Source organism: Microtus pennsylvanicus, chromosome 5, assembly GCF_037038515.1.
Source record: "Microtus pennsylvanicus isolate mMicPen1 chromosome 5, mMicPen1.hap1, whole genome shotgun sequence".
NCBI lineage: Eukaryota > Metazoa > Chordata > Mammalia > Rodentia > Cricetidae > Microtus > Microtus pennsylvanicus.
The window spans coordinates 57,159,317-57,178,744 of NC_134583.1; the positions used below are offsets into that span (position 1 = coordinate 57,159,317).

General features: G+C 39.1%; 1 protein-coding gene across 1 annotated transcript; it reads left to right on the top strand.

The window, feature by feature from the left end:
- The first annotated feature begins 2,402 nt into the window (after nt 1-2,402).
- On the top strand, nt 2,403-13,596 carry C5H11orf58 (chromosome 5 C11orf58 homolog). The gene is made up of 5 exons (XM_075971976.1): nt 2,403-2,625; nt 8,074-8,157; nt 10,435-10,495; nt 11,693-11,802; nt 12,593-13,596. Exons 1-5 carry the CDS (start codon nt 2,563-2,565, stop codon nt 12,818-12,820), a joined length of 546 nt encoding a protein of 181 aa, XP_075828091.1. The 5' UTR covers nt 2,403-2,562; the 3' UTR covers nt 12,821-13,596.
- Nucleotides 13,597-19,428: the final 5,832 nt, after the last annotated feature.

The window sequence follows — 19,428 nt, forward strand, 5'->3', positions numbered from 1 at the left end:
AACATGTAGACACTCAAGAGTATCAGAGACTATCTGAGATAGTACAAACTTAAGACATCCACTAACCACCACTCTGGGCTATTGTGCTTGAAAACACAAACAAAAAATGAAACTGAACTGGTCTCAGTGTTAAAGTGTTTCATAGCGCCCGCCATTGGAGCCTGAGTCTCTTCTCGTTAACAAGGAAGATCACTGCCGAGTCTCTGCGTCAAGCGTTTCTACTGCTACACAAGTTCATCTTCCCATCTAGCTTTCTGAACGTGAACTGAGCCAAGTCTGTTTTAATGATACAGTCTTTATGTTATTCTGAGGTTTGTTTGTGATGATGTTTTATAAGTTGAAGACATGGTCATCCAGATGTGCCACAAATCTGGTGAATAAAAGGCATGTTGGCAACTCATTAAATTTTTCTGGACTTCTATCTACTAGTAAAGTTAAAGTCTTTAGTAGCTACTAACCTTACTAATAATCTTTTTTAATCCTAGAATTACTTAGCTGTCTTTAAGTAGCTATTGAGCCATCTTATTTTGTCAGTAACATGGCTAAGTGTTCTAAATTGTGTCTATTTCAATTTGTCAAATTTATTTGCAGTAAATTATAATAATCTACTTTGTAACTTAAATTCCATTATAATTGCATTTATAAAAACTAAGTGGGTTTATGAAGTTATTAAGTAAAATATTTTAATTCTAGTGACTAAGAAACCACTTCTAAAAATGGTTTTCCTCCTCACAGGTTTATTCCTTTATTGGGGTTTATTTTAACATAGAAATAACAGGCTAATCTGTGTTTTGCTTTTATGCTTATTATATATAGCTTCAAATATATTTCTATATAATTTACTTAAAAGCTATTATACTTCAAAAATAAAGGAACAGAATCTGGATCTATGACTGCAAAACTTAAGAAACTGTCTTTCAGTGTGCACAGTTCTAAGTTTTGGTTTTGGTTGGGGGGAGGGTTGTTGTTTTGTTTATTTAGGTTTTTTGAGAGGAGGTCAAACCTAGACAGACCTGCCCAACAAACTATGTAGGAGGGGACGATCTTGAACTTCTCATCCTTTACCACCTCCCCTGTACTATGTTCACAGGCATGGCATGCCTCACTCCGGGCAAGATTCTATCACTGGTTAGGCTTTATCTAAAATGTAGGAAAGTAGTACTTGTCCACAAGCAGTGAAGCTAGGATAACTATTGAGTCCTGAAGCCGACAGTGAAGTTTGTTTCACACACCACTCAGTATGGAGGTTTATACTAAACATTTGTTTTACTTCAAAAATCATCGTTTTGCCAGACAGTGGTGGCGCATGCCTTCAACCCCAGCACTCAGGAGGCAGATGCAGGTGGATCTGTGTGTAGGCCAGCATGGTCTACAGAGCAAGTTTCAGGACAGGCTCCAAAGCTACATAGAGAAACCCTGTCTGGAAAATCCAAAACAAAACAAAATTTGGTTTGTTTTTGTAAACCAAGGTCAGAAAACACGCAGAAGTTCACTTTTAATATCTGAACACTTGAACTACAAGGTTTTAGCTTAATCATTGCTGGGGCTGGGAAGACAGAAGGGAAACGGGGAGCGGGAAATGGAGCCGGGCCTGTAAATGGGAAGAACAGTGAAGCATCTTTCCTAAGGGTTGGTGTCTTGGAACTAGACTGAGGTGACAGTTGAAGTGTGAACGCTCCTAAATGTCACTGTATTGTAACTTCAAAGGGGTTTGTTTTATGTGCAATTCATCACCACCACCACCCGCAAGGGGGGAAACGATATAGGATTATCTGGCAGAGGCAGATTTAGTCGGTAAAGTCTCAATACGCTATACAAACGGGTCACACTAAGCCCCATGGAAAGCGGTCCACAACTCCCTCCCGTGGACCTGTTTCAAAAACAAGCCAATTAACCAGCCATCAGCATTATACTGAACTCATTTCGGTGAATACTAGAAAATTGCGAGAAACTAATCAGAATTGTCTAGACATCCTTAGCGAGCAATAGAGATCACGCTTCAGGGTGGGGAAAGAAACCATTTTTTAAAAGGTTTTTGTCTTGGGCCGAGGAACTCGTATTCAATACGTCTCAAACATTACATTTAAAGCTATGTGTTTAACTGTGATGGGTGTGTTTGCCAACAGGGCAGAATCTCACAGAAAATGAGCGAAAACCCACTCTTGGCCTCTCTGTGGCAACGAAGTTCTTCACCAAAGATCACCGTCATACCCATCCGCGGGAAAGCTCCCTCTACACGCCGCCGAAGAAAGTGTCGCCTCTGAGGGCACTCCCGCCACGCCGCGCGAGGGGTATCGCTAGGCCTCCTGGGAATTGTAGTTTAAGCCATTGAAGACGGCCTAGTCAGGCCAGTAAAAAGCGAGTCCGAAAAACTACAACTCCCGGAGTGCTCCGGGGCGGCGAGCGGCCGCAGCAGTGACGACTGTGGCGGAGAAGGCCCGGAGGGGCTCTGCGTTCTGGAGTGGCGCTGCTTGGGCCGGTGGCTGAGTGAGGGCAACTGGTGTCGTAATTGAGGAGAGCTGCGAGTGTGTTCGGCATATCCCGGTCGGGATCCCAGCCACGATGAGTGCTGCCCGGGAGTCTCACCCACACGGGGTGAAGCGTTCGGCCTCCCCCGACGACGATGTAAATAACAATGGATGAGGGTTGAGGCCTACTAAAGGCTGGGGTAGGCCGGGAAGGGTGGATGGAGTAGGAAGCGCCCGAGGTGACTGGAGGGGAGGGAGGCGCAAGTGAGGGGATGTCTCCTATTTCTTACTAAAATCTGAGGATTTGAAGAGTCCCGGAGCTGAGAGATCCAAGGACCAGCGTGGGGAGGGGGGGCGGCTAGAGGAGATGTTTAGGAAGGAAACCCTGAGAAGGCTCGAAAAGGAAAAGAGCTTTTTCGTTTCCAGATAAATTCAGATTGGCGGGGGCGGACACGGCTGCTGAAGTTCCTTTCATAGGCATTTCAGGATAGATATGTCATACCCGTTTTAGGTTTAAAATGCTCCTCTGACGATGACGAAATAGTCAATCACATTTGGACAAATTTTCCGGCCTGAATAATTTTTTCTTTTTGCAGTATACTGGTAATTGCTACCCTTATCTGCACCAGTCATAATAAACAGAGACCAGTATTGAGCCGAAGATTGTGATAGACAATTTGGTAATGGAATAATGGCGAGGCTAGAGGCATTGAGACCCAGAAATCCCATTTTTGATGTCAGATACCTTTCCTCTCATGCCTTGAGCTTATAAGTTTAAATACTAAACTGTCCCTTATAACCTGTTAAATACTGACTGCAGTGCCAGATTCTGGGGATTGAAAGATTAATAAATATGATGCTTATGTTATATTTGTCTTAGCTTTAGCATAGGGTCATGGAAACTTGTACTCTTAAAACTAGGTCCTCCTATAATGAAATGCTTGGGAACATTGGTGGGGAAATTAGAACATGAGGAAGTCGTCTTTGAGATAGGTTAAAGCTGGTCTCATTTAACTTATTAATACACTGTCAGCTTCAGGATCACAATTTTTAGTGCAGTTTGGTGTCTTTCCTGCGTCCCTTTGTGAGCCATAAAAGGTTCCCTGGATTGTGTTAATGAGAGACCACCAAGAGCCACCCTTTGGTTGGAAAATGAGGTGAGGACCAGAATAGTAAGAGCATTTAAATAAATTTTAACCCTGTGAGGAAGATTAGTAATCAATATAAAATTGGGGGAATTACTGGTTCTACTAAATCTACTGAGATTTATTCATGCCCACTGCCCCCCCTGCTCTGGAATTTAGATCTTACATTGTTAATACAATTTTCCTGCATTTGTTAGAAATTTGTCTAGGTTTTTAGTGATCTAGACTTTAAAATAGATCTAAAAGAGCTGTTACATTGTTTTTCTCTTGATACTAACTGGATTTCTGGGATGTCACATGCCTGCTTTGATAGACTCAGAAATAAAACAACTTTTAGCTGTATCGAGAAATCTAGTTGACATTAGAAATTTAATAGAAGGCCTTTGATGAAATCAATTTAAAGTAGATGAGTGCTGATAGATATCCAATCCTATAAGTATTGCCTTTAAGGGTGAGTATAGTTATATTTCAAGATTGGAACCTGGCACTTTACCTATACTGTCATAAAAATGATTGTGTTGTTACGTTATGGTTTATACAGTAACTTGGCCCTTAGCAGTGGTTTTTATAAGTCAGTTTCCTTTGTGTATGTTTATTATTTTTACTACTAATTGGATTTTTTTAGTCTCATCTATATTTTCAAAATATACCTGGAAATTCTAGAAAATCAACTAACAATAATGTATTACTGTCCACTGCATGTAACAGATTTGAGTTTTTGATTCAATGACTTCACATATAATTGAGGGCAACCAAACACTTTTAAAAGATACTGGAAGTCGATATCACAGAATGGCATAGACGTAAGCTCAGGTAGTCAGTGGGATATGTATATGAAGAGCAAACTTGATTGCAGTCTACTGTAAGAGTAATGAAGAGTTTATTGGGGTGTCATTTGGTTTGCTTGAAAGCTGTTTTATCAGAGTGGGAGGTAAAGAATCACAAGTAGTTGGTCAGGCAGTGTGTTTCGGAATATAGCGTTTATGAAATGTGCTTGCTGTTCTTGGAAAGGAAGAACAAAAAAAAAGCTTTAGAAACAATTGAGATTAGAGATTACAGAAGGAAGATAGGATAAGTTAGGTAAAAACCTTGTCAAGATGTTTGCTGCTATGTGCTTGTGGATATATGTGTGCAAGCTTTAACCCTGTGGCTTGAAGATAAGAATACTAGCTAATTTGGTCCCATGCAGAATGGTGGGAAATAGGCAGAAGTTGTGGCCAGGGCCCGGGATCAGCTCACTTGGCGCCTTGGTGTCTTTATTATCTGTCTGTTGGTTCGCTTTTTGAACTGCTCTGAGAAGCTCTAGAGGGAATGGAAGTGGAAGTTAAAGAACATTGCAGGTTGAGTATCCCTAAGGCTGAGGACCAGTGTGATTTGAGTTTCAGAATTTGTTGATTTGGGAATATTTCCATATTCATAAGCTATCTTAAGGATAAATTCTGAGTATAGATAGTTGATTCACTTGTTTCATGCACACATACACATAGTAGTTTGAGTGCACCTACCCTGACTATGAGTTACCTTGTGAGGCCAGATGAATACTTTGTCCCATGTTGGCATTCAGAAGAACTTTAGAGTCAGAGATTTTTATATTAGATTCTTAACATGTATGCTCTTAGTGTTTTATTGAGACTGTTTTTTGTTGGTGGTGATTTGGTTTTTGGTTCTCGGAATTAAACCCAGGATTCAAACCTTCTAAGCAAGTGCTCTGCCACTGAGCTATGCCCCCAGCCCTTGGGGTTTTGACTAAAGGCTACTATGTAGCTGAGGCTGGTATGAAGTTTTCTGTGTAGCACCAAGATAATTAGACTTAAGACAATGCTGCCTTCATCTCTCATGATTATAGGCATCCACCACCATAAAATAGACTTCTGAAAAGTCTTGGTAAATAAGGAATTAAAACTAAATTAAATGTCTGTATTGGCTCACAGAGCAAGTGGTTTAGTGAGAATAAGAATTGGGGCAGTTTTGGTACTTTATTATCATATTGAGCTAGAAATATTTAAGACTAATTGACCTATAAAAAGACCTGTGTGTCATATAAAAAGGAATAGAGATTTATAAGTTAGGCAGCCAGAATTATGAGAACATATAATCCCCTCCACCAAATATAATTTTGAACAAGTGGGTCTGGTATGGTGCAAAAGCTTTAACTCTCATATGCTAAGGAGGAGTTTTCGTTATTTTAAAAAGCCTATATTTTTATTTTAAATAAAAATTTATTTAGAATTTTAAAAATTCTTTATGTGTGTAATTTTCAGAGAAAGACAGGAATATTAATGTCTACTAGGAACTTTAATATAAATTTAACAATAACAAATCCACACTTTTACTCTGTAGGTTTCTGATTTTATCAGTTATAAACCTAGAGAGTGAGTATCTTGTTTATACCAGTGGCACCATGTATGAACAAGAACATACAGTTAAAGATTGCTTAGTTACTTCTAATAAGTTTCAGCTTTATCATTACCCATACTTGCATTTTCATAGTCAAAATGTAATACTTGGAATCTTTGAAAACTGAGTACTTACCATTTTGTGTTGGAGGTTTGCACCTTTGCTCCATAATTGTAAAACATTTTCATTTTCTTATAAATTTAGTTAGAATGATCAATCCAATGAATGTCTTCATTTCTATATCATCTTTTTCTTTTAGTCACCTTTGTATGCACACCTGCCTTCAGCCTTTGCCCATTACAAATCAAGTAAATGTTGCACACATACAATAAAAGATGAAGTAAAAGTCAAGCATCCTTTTAGAAAAATGAGATGGCCCCAGCTCTTCTTGCAAAATGAAACTCTTACTGCAAAACGGAGCCCTTCCTGTTGAGTGGCTTTCAGGATGAGGGTACCATATTCTCTTATTCTTGTTTTTGTCTCACATTGATTCGTTGGTTGGAAAAGTACTTTATAATACAAAGAATCAGTCTGAGTTATTTGTACCTAACTTCATTATTTTTAGCCCATAATTCTATACTACATGCTATTTTGCATTGTTTTTACTGTTTATTAATTTTTTGTATGAGAGTGCATTTTGCCTGCATATGTGCCTGCACCACATGTGTGCCTGGTGCCCATCCAGGCCAAAGGAGGGCATGTGGATTTACTGAAACAGGAGTTAACAGACAGTTGTGAACTGCCACGTGAGTGCTGAGAATTAAACTTAGATTCCCATAAGAGTATCCATGGTTCTTAACCACTGCGTCAACTCTCCAGCCCTCTTCTCTTAAAGTCTTGATTCTGAAATGCCTTCAGTCAGTTTTTTTGGGGGCCGGGGGTGGAAAATTAATTCTGCACAACAGATCCATGATAACTTGACATTTTGACATAATATATTGCCAAAAGTTTTTCACGGTTTCCTTTTAGTCATATTTAGTATGGCTGAAGTGATTGGTAGAGTATAATGAAATCTTACGTTTGTTTCAAAATGTATAGAAAAATATAGTTAATAGGAGTCTATAGTACTTAAACTGACGAAACAATCCAATGAACCTATTGTTTGAAATATGCAATGTTTTGGGTGTTTTGTTTTTGTCTTTTTATTTTTTTCGAGAAGGGTTTCTCTGTGTAGCCCTGGCTGTCCTAAAGCTCACTCTATAGACCAGGCTGGCCTCGAACTCAGATATCTGCCTGCTTTGTCTCCCAAGTGCTGGGAGTATTTTAGTCTTTTTAAAAGTAAATTTTCTTCTTGTTTTTTGGAGGGTCTGTAAGAAAGAATGAAAATTATAACATTTTGGTTCTAATAAATAATTGGAATTTCTCCTCCCTCCCCCCAGAAAGAAACTGAAAGATTATGATGACATGCTGTCTCCTAAATATCAGCAAAGTAGTTGTTTTTTTTATCTGTTTGTGTGCATGTACATGCACACTCAGCATCATTCCATGCCATACATGTGAAGGTCAAAGGACAACTTGTGGGAGGCAGTTTCCTCCCTCCACCTTGTGAATCCCATTGAACAAGCCTAGGTTGTCAGGCATGGCTGCAAACACCTTTTCCCATCGTGACATCTCACTGGCCTAAACTCAGAATTTTTAAAGCTCTGGTTACCAATCCTGGCAGCCTTCTGGTACTAGGTGCTCTAGTGCCCTTCAGGGCTTGATCTAGGGCAGTGGGTATCAAAGGGCATCACAGTGGGTGTTACAGATTTGCATCCTGGAGCCCAGGACCCAAAGACTTTGAAACAGGAGTGTGTGCACAGTAATATATGAGCACGCCATTTAATTCTGGCCTCTGTAGGTTCTAATGACAGAGCTGTGGTAGTAACAAAAGTAAAGGGCTCTGCCATGAGGGGAGAGAAGGGAGCCTAGCTGAATTCCCATGTGACATATTGGTTAACTTCCTGAGAACCATGAGTCCCAGTTAGTTATAACTGACAGAAGAAAAGTTTGAGTCACAGACGGACTTTAAATATTTTAATATTTGTAAATGCAAAAACAAAATACAAGATAATCTTTTGCAGCTTGGATCTAGCAATTGGGAAGCAGCGGACTTGGGCAATGAAGAGAGAAAACAAAAGTTCTTGAGACTTATGGGTGCAGGAAAGGTAAGCATTATATGTTTATGTTTTTATCTTTTTAAAAATAATGCTGTGTTTGTTTGCGTTAAGTGAGGAGGAAGGGGCACTTCAGGATACGTTTTCTTCTTGGTTTATTTTTGGCTTTGGGAAATAAACCAAACACTTTGAGTTTATACTATTTCTGAACCAGTTCTGGACTTTTCTGCATCTTTGGCTGTGTGGTTAGAGACTGTGTGGAGAAAATTGGATTTGTGTAGACTCAACTAATTGCCTGATACCTGATGGTTTTCATAGAGGGCATTTGTTTTGTTTGTTTTGGTTTTTCAAGACAGTTTGTGTGTGTAACAGCCCTGACTGTCCTGGAACTCACATTGTGGACTAGGCTGGTCTCAGAACTCAATCTGCCTCTGCCTCTGCCTCTGCCTCCTGAGGACTGAGATTAAAGACGTGTGTCACCACCACCCAGACATAGAAGACATTTCTAAACATGTTATATTGTAGAAACCTGTGCCCATAAAGTAACAGCCAAGGGAATATCCCTTATCAGAGGCCTAATTTTGGAAATGTTCTATGTAATTCGTAGTACATCCCAGTTTTATTGAAGGTGTAGTCACAGGTGCTAAGAAAGGACTCTCTGAAAAACCTTTCTTTTCCTAGCCGCCTTGTTTTACAAACTACATTGAAAGCATTAGGAGAGCATTTTCTTCTTTTCAGCTCTCAAGGTAAAACCCCACCCTTTGTTTTTGTCGCATAGGGGAGCCCTAGTCCATTCCACTACCTAGTGCAGTTACTGGTTGCCTATCACATGCTAGCACCACTCTGGGTTCTGGGTGTCACAGATGGTTGTGTGCTGAGAGCTATTGTGCATTTGAAGAATCTGAAACCAATACAGAATCCTGTCTGTGAGAGAGCTTACAGTGGTGGCCGTTTCCTCTGGCTTTGCTGTGCAGTAAAGCTTCCCAGAAATTACTCAATTTGCAGGCTGTGTTCCCCAGATCCCAGCAGATGCTTCCGAGTGGAGAGGGATTGAGGAAGTCAAACCCTCACAGAGCCTTCAGGGCACATTTGTGTAGTGAATCCATAATTCTTGGTATGATTTTCAGATTCTCATAGTACACATTCTCTCTTGACTTCTATATATAAAATTTGTTGAAAGGTATATAAAGTAATAATTTAGGGTACATGTTCAACTACTAGAATGAAAACTTTGAAAGTACTAAAAAAAATCCTAACTGAATCTGTAAAATTTGGTGACCAGTAGATGGGTTCTCCAGGGAAATGGCGCTCACACATAGGGTGTGTCCTTAGGTGGAGACCAGGCAGGCACACAGGTGTCTGCACATGTGCTCTCAGCAGGGCTCTTCCCCCTCATGGGTCCTGTAAAGAGTGGACTGAACTAACAAAATGAAACTAGTTATGTAGTTATTTTGAATCAAATTATCTTTATGTTTTGTATTAAATTGTTTTAAGGTCTGTTTTTGACAGGTTGAAGTTGAGTTTATTGTTATTTGATTAACTAGTTAATTGTAATGTATTGTAAAGAATAACGGGCATTTCCATTTTCCATTACTTGGTACATTATAAGTCTGTTATTTTGCTTTGAATCTACATAAATAATTTGCTTTCTTTTTAAGATATTCTTGAGACCTCACAAATAGATGGTATAAAGGTTTTAATGAAAATCAGTAGACCTAGGCGTGATGATGGCACACGTTTTTAATCCCAGCACTCAGGAGGCAGACAGAGTTACGGGCCAGCCTGGTGTACAGAACAGAGCAAGTTCCAAGATAGTGCACAGAGGAACGAGTGGGAGCCGCAGGGCACTCTGCAGCAAAGAGCATGCTTGGGCTGGCTTAATTTTCTTGTTATCTATCTCATTTAAAATTCTAGTCTGGGCTGAGCATGGTGGTGGTGCTTGCCTTTAACCCTAGCACTTGGGAGGCAGAAACAAGCAGATCTCTGGTCTACATAGTGAGACCTTGCTCAAAAAATCTCAAAGAAAAGAAAAAATCCAACCTGCTCTAGCCTTTGAGTTTTCTGTTCCCTTAGTCCCTATTTTATTTTGATGATATTACCTTCTAGCAGCAAATGATTTACTTACTGACTACGTTTGTGTACCTCTTTCTAATTCTTCCCCTGGCTAGGGTGTATTTCCATAAAGATGGGGATCTTGATTTATGTCTTGATCTTCATAACGTTCCAGAAGCCTGAGATAGTTTCCACTACATAGTAGTGGACATCCAATAATTACATTGAATGAGCAATTTCAATTTTAATTACATTTTTTTTTTTACCTTCTTACAGAAAGAACACACTGGTCGTCTTGTTATAGGAGATCACAAATCAACATCTCACTTCCGAACAGGTAAGAAAGTAAAACATTAAAATAGAGGAACTAAGTCTGTATTGTTTTATGCTTCGCTATGCATAGTTCTGTTAATTAAGGCATTCTAAGGGAGACTGGAAATGCATCCTTTTGGTATTAACAATTGCCGGGCATGTACAAGGCCCTGACTTCCTGCACCAGAAAAGAAAAATGGGGGGAACTTTTTTAAAAATAAAAACTGCAAATAAATTTGATTTTAAATCAGTCTGTTGGAAATTAAACCATTAGTCCTAGTTGCTATTAATTAACAGCATAATCTAAATTAAATATAACAATTTTAACTGAATCGTTTAACTTTATACTGATCTATCTTATGTATTATATTTCAGAAATCAGTTCACCTCTCATTTTTCTGACATTAGTTATTTCAGAATAATTTGCATTGTTCTATAAGGCAAAACATTAGCTTTGCAAAGTGGAAAATAATTTTAGCATTTAACACTTCCTCTTTTAAAATTGAGGATTGTAGCAAAATGAAATGGCATATATGTATGAAGGTGCCATAACAAAATTCAACACATGGCATGCTTGCTGAATAATAAATACCAAAAACATTGAGAGAGCTATATAGAAAAAATGACCCAAAGCACAAATATTTGTGATTGGAACCTAAAGTTGCTTTCACGTTTATATACTAAAGCACCGTACCCAAAGTCTTGAGTGCACACTGTTGGGGACCATGAATTTTAAGTGGGGTTCACTAGGCTGTTGGTGGTTCTGTATCATAGTATGAAGTGAGTACAAACACAGAAGTGTTGCATTAACAGATAACTTGGGTTTTTAGTTTGTTTCTGTTGGCTGATACACGAAGACAAGCATAAAAAACCATTGCCAGGCCACTCTGAGATGACCTTGAACTCTGAGTAGAATACTCGCATTTTCATTCTCTCTGTTCAGAAACAGACGCTCTGGTTTGTCAGAGGTTTTTAGGTGACTTGGAGAGAACCTTCAGAGTTAAGGCCGTTAGAGACTTAATTTAGAAGGCTGGCTCCTAAAAGTCACCATAAATATGTCTGTCAGCCACTGTGTTTGTTAGGTGACCACAGAACGCTGAAGTGGTCACAGTTAGAGAACTCAGGCCTGAGTAGAGTAGCACCTGTGTTGTGGGTCTTTTTGTGTAATCAAATGTTTTTGTTAATTTGACTGAAACATAACCAAAGTCCAATGGACACGCAGGGGAAGAAGACAAGAAAATTAATGAAGAACTGGAGTCTCAGTACCAGCAGAGCATGGACAGTAAACTCTCAGGCCGGTACCGGCGGCACTGTGGACTCGGCTTCAGCGAGGTAGTGACTGTGTTTCCGTTGACTGGGGCATAATCAGTTTCACCAGAACAGCCAAGAGTGCTATTAGAGGAAGAAAACTAGCGATAGACAAACAGACAAGGAAGCGCCTGTCAAATACCTACAATACTCTTATAGCACACCTGTCACTCATAATCAGAGTGATGTTCTTAAGGATTTAAAACACGTGTTCTAATGTTGGCTTACTGGAAATCCTGCTTAACCTCTAGGTACAACTTTAATGGGCATAAATAAATGCTTATAAGATAAAATAAAATATTTCATGTAAGTTAAAAATCCTGGCTTAGGTTTCTTAGCTGTTTCTTGAGTGGTCTCTGTAATACATGTGCTGTGTAATGACTGGTACAGTATTAATTTACTAGTAGAAGCTGTATCGGGAAGAGAAAATACAGTCCTTTTTGAGCTAGGGGAAGTAGACAGGTGCCCCTGAGAAGCTTTTCTTAAAGTCAGAGATAACTGTCCCCAGTCTCTCCTTGGCAGCGAGGGATTTTAAGTTGTAAAATAGTAACCTAATACTATCAAGTGGGCTGGTCTTTTGTTTTGCTTAATTTGTTTGTTTGAAACAGAATCTCACTATGTAGCCCCTGCTAGTCTTGAACTCAGAGACCCACCTGCCTCTCCCAAGTGCTGGGATTAAAGGTGTGCACCACTATGCCCAGCTAAGTGGGCCGTTTTTAAGACAGATGAAAATAGGGTTGGTCTCAGTTTCCAAGGTTCTACAGTGGCCAGTGGTGCTTATTTTTCCTTAACAGGCCATTGTTTGGTATTGTAGGTAGAAGATCATGATGGGGAAGGTGATGTGGCTGGAGATGATGATGACGACGACTCACCTGATGCTGAGAGTCCAGATGACTCGGACAGTGATTCTGAGTCTGAGAAGGAGGAGTCTGCAGAAGAACTCCACGCTGCTGAGCATCCTGATGATGCAGAAGACCCGAAGAGCAAAAAAGATGCCAAGAGCAATTATAAGATGATGTTTGTCAAGTCCAGCGGCTCATAACTATTAAACATTTAGTCTTTGTATTAAAAGTAAGCCTTATTGTTATAATGCACAGTGGAGGACTGCTTATAGAGCACAGACCTTTGTATTATAATTTTTAAAAAGGCCCTTTTAAATAACTACAAAGAGTGTTTGCTTTCAAATGCCATGGGTTACACTTTTCCAGGCATGACTATAACCATTTTTGTAAAGAGTCAGAGTTGTATAAAATGAGAAATAAATACTGTACTCAGCTTCCTTCTATATTAGCATCGTCAGCCCTCTCACCACCTTCTCGCCCCTGCAGGTGCATTATGGGGGACACTTACTTTGTTTGTGGTGGCTCTTTCATCTTTGTGTTTGAGGTTTGTTCCTGTTTCTCTCTTATGTAATTCATGTGATACTGTGACGTGTTCATGAGAAGTGTTCCCTTGATTACACTTTGTTAAAGTAGACCTGTCCGTCATGGATATTCCTGCGCCGGCCACGCTGCCACGCTGCAGACCATTGTTGACAGAGCAGCACAGGAGCCAGCACAGGACAGTGGTGGGTGGAGGTGTAGCCGTCACATCATTCAGAAGGTGACGAACCCAAAATGTCTTTATATGATTTGATTTCAGTGTGTGGTAAAGTTTTGATAAAATCTGGCCAGTTTTTACAGAAGAAATTATTTCTCTGCTCCTTTAGTCCTGTGTATTTAGAAATATGTAAAACTGGATTTTTTTTAAGGTACTGTGTGACCAAAGTTCATTTTTTTTTCTCCTAAGGTCTAAATAAAGAGAAAGCAGTTTCCCATATTTGATTGTGATGCCTTTATCCTCATTGTCTGTAAATGGGGAACAGGCTTATTGAGTAAGAACTGGAAGCATGTTCATCTACACTCTTTTCTAGACTGGTGGCTGGAAGGAAGCGTTACCAGGTGTTTGTGCTGCTGCGTAAGACAGAATTCACCTACCTGTTCTGTACTTGAGCTGTACAGTGGATAACACGTGCATTATGGGTTAGTTATCAAAATTTTGACAGGCTTACAGATGAGAATCCCATTTGTATGAGAACTAATCTGTCAGCATGTCTGGACTACAGTGTGTGCCTGGTGGGCGAGACTTTGTAAAGCTGTCCTTTTGAAAGTTCAGATATGGGAGATGGAGCACAGAGCAGGTGATTTCTGATTTATAGACTAGGTTTTGTATTTTTACCCAAAGGATCTTCTTGTTTTATTTTTTTAATTCCTCACGGTATACAAGTACGCACTGCCTGTATGTTAAAATTACTCACGGATGATTGACAATTTGTGTAAAACACTTTGAAGAAGTTTGGTTTTAGTTTGAACACTGGATTTCAATTCCAGCTTCTGAGATTACACATTATAGTTAATTTAAGTAGAAACTGAAAACTGATTTGTGTTTCAGAATAGATGCGGGCCTAGAGAGAAAGCTCAGTGGTTAAGAGCACTGCCCATACTTTCAGGAATTCTATTCCAGCTCCTACGTGATAGCTCGCAACTGTAATTCTAGTTCCAGGGAATCCAATACCCCCTTCTCACTTCTGCAAGGACCAGGCACATAAGTGATACACAAACATGCAGGCAAAACACCATACACAGGAAATTTTCAAACTTGAGATGTGAGGGTGCTGTCCTGTCATCTTAGTGCTAGGGAGGCCAAGACAAGGATTGCCTTGAGTTCATGGAAACAGCTGGGCTGCATTGAGGGACTATCTCAAAGTAATAGGGGAGGCTGGGACACCCAGCTGCCTGGGACAGTACTTTGCTAGCATAGATCAGAGGGTTTTTAAAGCATTCCCATCAATTTATTATTAAATATGCAGGGCTATCTAAAACATTTTCAGTTTCTATTAAGCCATATATAACAACTGACACTTAACAAAATTCAGAGTTTTAATAGGTTTTTGGAGTATTGGTCCATGAATCCCTGCAGCCTGTAGTCCCTAAACCACATTAAACACTTTATCTATCTTATATAAGTGAATATCAAGGAACTTTAGCAAAAATGGAAGAAAAACAAAAGACTTGGTGTGCCATCTTATACCTACTTTTTAAAAATATTTCAGAAAATAGGACCAGCGAGATGGCTCAGTGGCTAACAGCACTGGCTGTCAGTCCTGACCTTGACCTGAGTTTGATCTCCAGTACTCACGTGGTGGAAGTCAAAGAACAACCTCTTCCAATTGTCCTCTGAATCTGCACACGAGCTGTGGCACCTGAATGCACACTAAGTAAATGGAATAGAAAGTCAGAGAATACAAATTATTTTTGTGCGGTTAGTGAAAAGGTTACGATTTTCCATACTGATACCTTTATCCAGAAATGTCCTTGTCCCAACACTGCACCCAGAGGTTCACCCTTACCAAGGTTCCAGCTGCCCTTAATGTTTAAAATTCATGTCATTTGTAGTAGGTAAAAGCCTTCCAGGTATTTAGCATCTGGGAGAACTGAAGGTGCAGAAGTGTCAGGCATGATGAAACGCACTTGAAAAGGTTGGATCACCCTTCACACTGTGGGGAAATAAATTAGAGCTGCCAGTGAGCACACAGGAAGGTATCTTGCTGCTCTGTCACCACTACAGCCACACCCCCAGGGCATTGAGCCCTGTCCACTGAAACCAGTAACTTGCTTCTGAGCGGTGCTAGTCTCAGTTGCTGTATGGGTTCAGTGTCATGACACCGGTCTTCGAGGAGCAGGCTCCATCATGTCACCCAGCCAAGTATCTACCACGTCTGCATATTCTCATGACCTGAAGGTTATTCTGGAAAAATGCCAACAATCCAGTAAAAACTGGACCTCACTGTGCTTCTGACTCTTTTTGTTCATTTGTGGAGTTTGTTTCTTGTTTGTTGGTATCTTTATGTATCTCTTATCTCTGGCTGTTCTGGAACTCAGAGATCCTCCTGCCTTCTGAGTGTTGATTAAAGGTGTGTGGCACTACACCTAACTGTGTGTGTGTGTGTGTGTGTGTGTGTGTGTGTGTGTGTGTGTGTGTGAAGGATGCAAGTATTTTTGTAGTTGAGATTTTCTTTTTTTAAAAAAAAAATTTACTTATTATGTATACAACATTTTGCCTCCATGTATGCCTGCAGGCCAGAAGAGGGCACCAGATCTCATTACAGATGGTTGTGAGCCACTATGTGGTTGCTGGGAATTGAACTCAGGACCTCTGGAATAGCAGCCACTGCTCTTAACCACTGAGCCATCTCTCCAGCACCCTAGTTGAAATTTTCTTTGGGCTGCCGACCAGCTCCCAAAGACAGACATGGAGACTTATCAATTACGAATGTTCAGCCTTAACATAGGCTGTCCCATTAGTTCTTTTCCTCAGGGCTATTTACCTTTCATTCTGTATGTCTGACTTTCCTGCAATCTGTGTCTTGACTGGCTGGCCCTGGCATCTCTCTGCCTTCTCTTTTTCTTTCCTTTAGAGCCTAAATTCCTCCTATTTATCTCCTTGGCAGAAATTTCATCAATACCTCCTACCTCACTGCTGGCTGTTGAGTTTTTAATTAAACCAATCAGGTGCCTTGGCCAGGCAAGGTAAAACAGCAACACATCTTTACATAATTGAACAAATGCAACGTATCTTTGCATAGTTAAACAAATGTTCTGCAACCTTCCCCCTTTTTGTCTAAATGAAGAGGTTTTAGTTTTAACATAGTAAGACTATATACAATAAGAACAATTATTAAGAATTACATTTACAATATCCAGTTGATTTACATTTGGCAAATTCAGAGAAAATACTCCATTATTTATTCTATCTTGGTAAGTCCAAAGTTATGCACCTAATTTACTTTCTATCCTAACTTGTATTACCAACACAAAATTATCTTTTTAGAACTCAAAACATTTTCTTAAATAAACAATTTAAGCCCTGTTTCTTAACCTTATAAATTTATATCATGTAAATTTCTTTTCTGAATTTGGTAACAAGGAAAACTATAATAACTGTCTTGTCTTCAACCCCATCAGAGACCCAAGAAGGATATACTATTACCTGAGTAAACAGGAAGTGTAGAGCAAGCAACTTCCAAACTATAGAAATGACAAAAGCAACTGGCTGCCCGAACAATCACCCGAGATTCCTCTGCACCATTGGGGCATCTGTCTTTGGCATACAGACATAGAATATCTGATAGACTTTTCTGTGAAGCTGGAAATTTGAAGAACTGTCCTACTTTGTCTTGGCAAAGTTCAACAGTCTTCTTCCTTTGTGTTCTGCTTGTACAGTATACTGTCAGCAGTCAAGGCAAGGGCAGTTTCTTGCCCAAATGACTATCATGGACACAATCAAAATGAACTCCATATGGAAGTTTTTTGACACCCATCATACTTTTATGAAGTAGATTGGTCCTGCTAGGAGTAGATGTGTCTTGCTGTCATAAAAAGATTTAGGTTATTAAACATCTGAAATGCCATATTCTATAGGTCTCTGAGGCATTTGAAGATCACCTATCTAAAATATATCTGTTTAACCTTGAAAGTATACCTAATATGACTACAAGTTTGATACTTTTGATTATAGATAGAGAAGACTAACTGCTAACCTCTATTGTTTTAGTTATCCTAAGCAGTTTGTAATAATAGCTTTCAAAGACTAGAACTTTAAATTGCAATTTTAAATAAGCCCCGTAGGTACAATACCTTAAACAAGGGTAGAAACATATATATCGTATAACAAAAATAACCTTAAATTTGTATCAATATACAAAAATCCATACCAATATAAAATATTTGAGATTAATAGTTGTCTTTTTGTCACATATTTGTATATCCCAAATAAATGATGACAAACATCCATAACCCACCAAATGACCCAAAAACACCTCCCTCACCCCTTGGGAATGTGGGCATTGTGTTCTCTAGACTACTTCCTGTTTTCTGAGGGTACAGCATCTGCAGGAGACCCTGAGAAAATTGAGACAATGGTCAACTCCTATAAAAACTGGCTGTAACATTTGTTGTCTAGTCTCTGTTTAATAAGAAAGTACAAAGCTTATCTTAAGTTCCAGCTAGAATAATCTGTGAGACTGGACCATCTCAACTAGCAGCTTTGAAGTTGTTTTTGGATGCAAAACTCAGAGGAAACTGGAAAGAGGCACTCTGAAAGACTGAATGGCCCGGGCCACCCATTTTCATTGGTGTGTGGTCCACTTGCTCTGAAAACACACAAACTTTTAAAGGTAACATACATATCTGCATTAAGACAAGTATGGACTGTGCATTGTACACAAGCCAGCCAAAGATGCTATTTTTGTTTGTTTTAAGTTTGGATAAGTAAAAGACATCTGTCAACTTTATAAGTCATGAGGACTCTGACCAACAAGGTCTATCATGTCTTATTCAGTCTCAGAGATGTTCCCATGCAAAGGGATCAGCATATATGTAACCTGTCTTATTGATTTTTTGTTTGTATTATTTTGTTTATCTTTTTGGTTTTTGGGTTTATTTTAGTATGTCTATAGCCAAGATTTTCAGGGGGTATCCCTCAATCAAATCTGGTCTCTATGAATTTTGAGGGAAATGCCTTTCATTTCCTATGGTTATAAAAGTATAACTTTTCCCCATTAAAATACATTTTCTGAATTCAATTTTAAAGTAAGGACATCCCTAAAGTGTCAAGGCTGTGTTAATTCGGCAGTTCCTTTTACAATCCCATGTCTCTCAGCAGCCTCCCAGAGATAAATTGCACGATGATTTATTAATTTTAAATTTTCTAAATGCTCACGAGAAAGAAATGACAGCTGTGGGGAGTCACTGGATAATAGGAAAAAAAACTGCTGAGTTAAATCAGCCTGTATACTTTAAAGATGTGTTGAGCACAGAATAGAAACCAGAATATATGTAATGTTGGGGGAAGAAGTTTTGATTTTGTTTCCACAGAAGGAAAACTATGGATACCATCAAACTTGATAAAGATTAAATTTGAGCAAGAGAGACCTCTTGATTAAAAGAGGACATAGTTCATCAAACAGCATGACCATTCAATCTGAACTAACTTATAAGACTAACAAATGTTTTGCATTTGATCAGATATAACTTGCCAAAAGAGGAACCCCAAAGTTAGGGTTGGGGCAGGGTTTTGTTTTTCTTTCCCAGAAAATGAAGGTATCCAACTAAGGAATCTGAAGACCACTGGAAAAATGAGATATCTGTAGATAAGGGACAAATCATTCAAAGAAAATGTCCCAAGAAAAATAATAAATTGGCCTTTTGGTATATCACATCTCCAACAGGATAAAATTTCATAAATCTTCCCAAATGTTTGCTTCTGCTGGTCTCTACAGACATATAATATAAATGGTCTTTCTGTACTTCCAGTTCAATTAAAAGTTAAAGCTGGCTTTGGAGCTGGAGTATGGCCCTCTCCTCTAAACACAAGCATACTTGTTAAAGGAAAATCCAAACTCTTTCTCATATCTGAAAAGCCATCTAATATGGACAGAAGAAAAAACAAAATTGGGAACTATTCTATTACCACTAATCTTATAATTCTTTGGTTTTATTTTGACTCTTTAAAATTTGCCCAAAATTTACAAAATTAATATATATTAAACTTTTTTGTCAGGATATTAACGATCATACAGAATAGTAATTGTGTGGGGAGGGTTGAGATAGA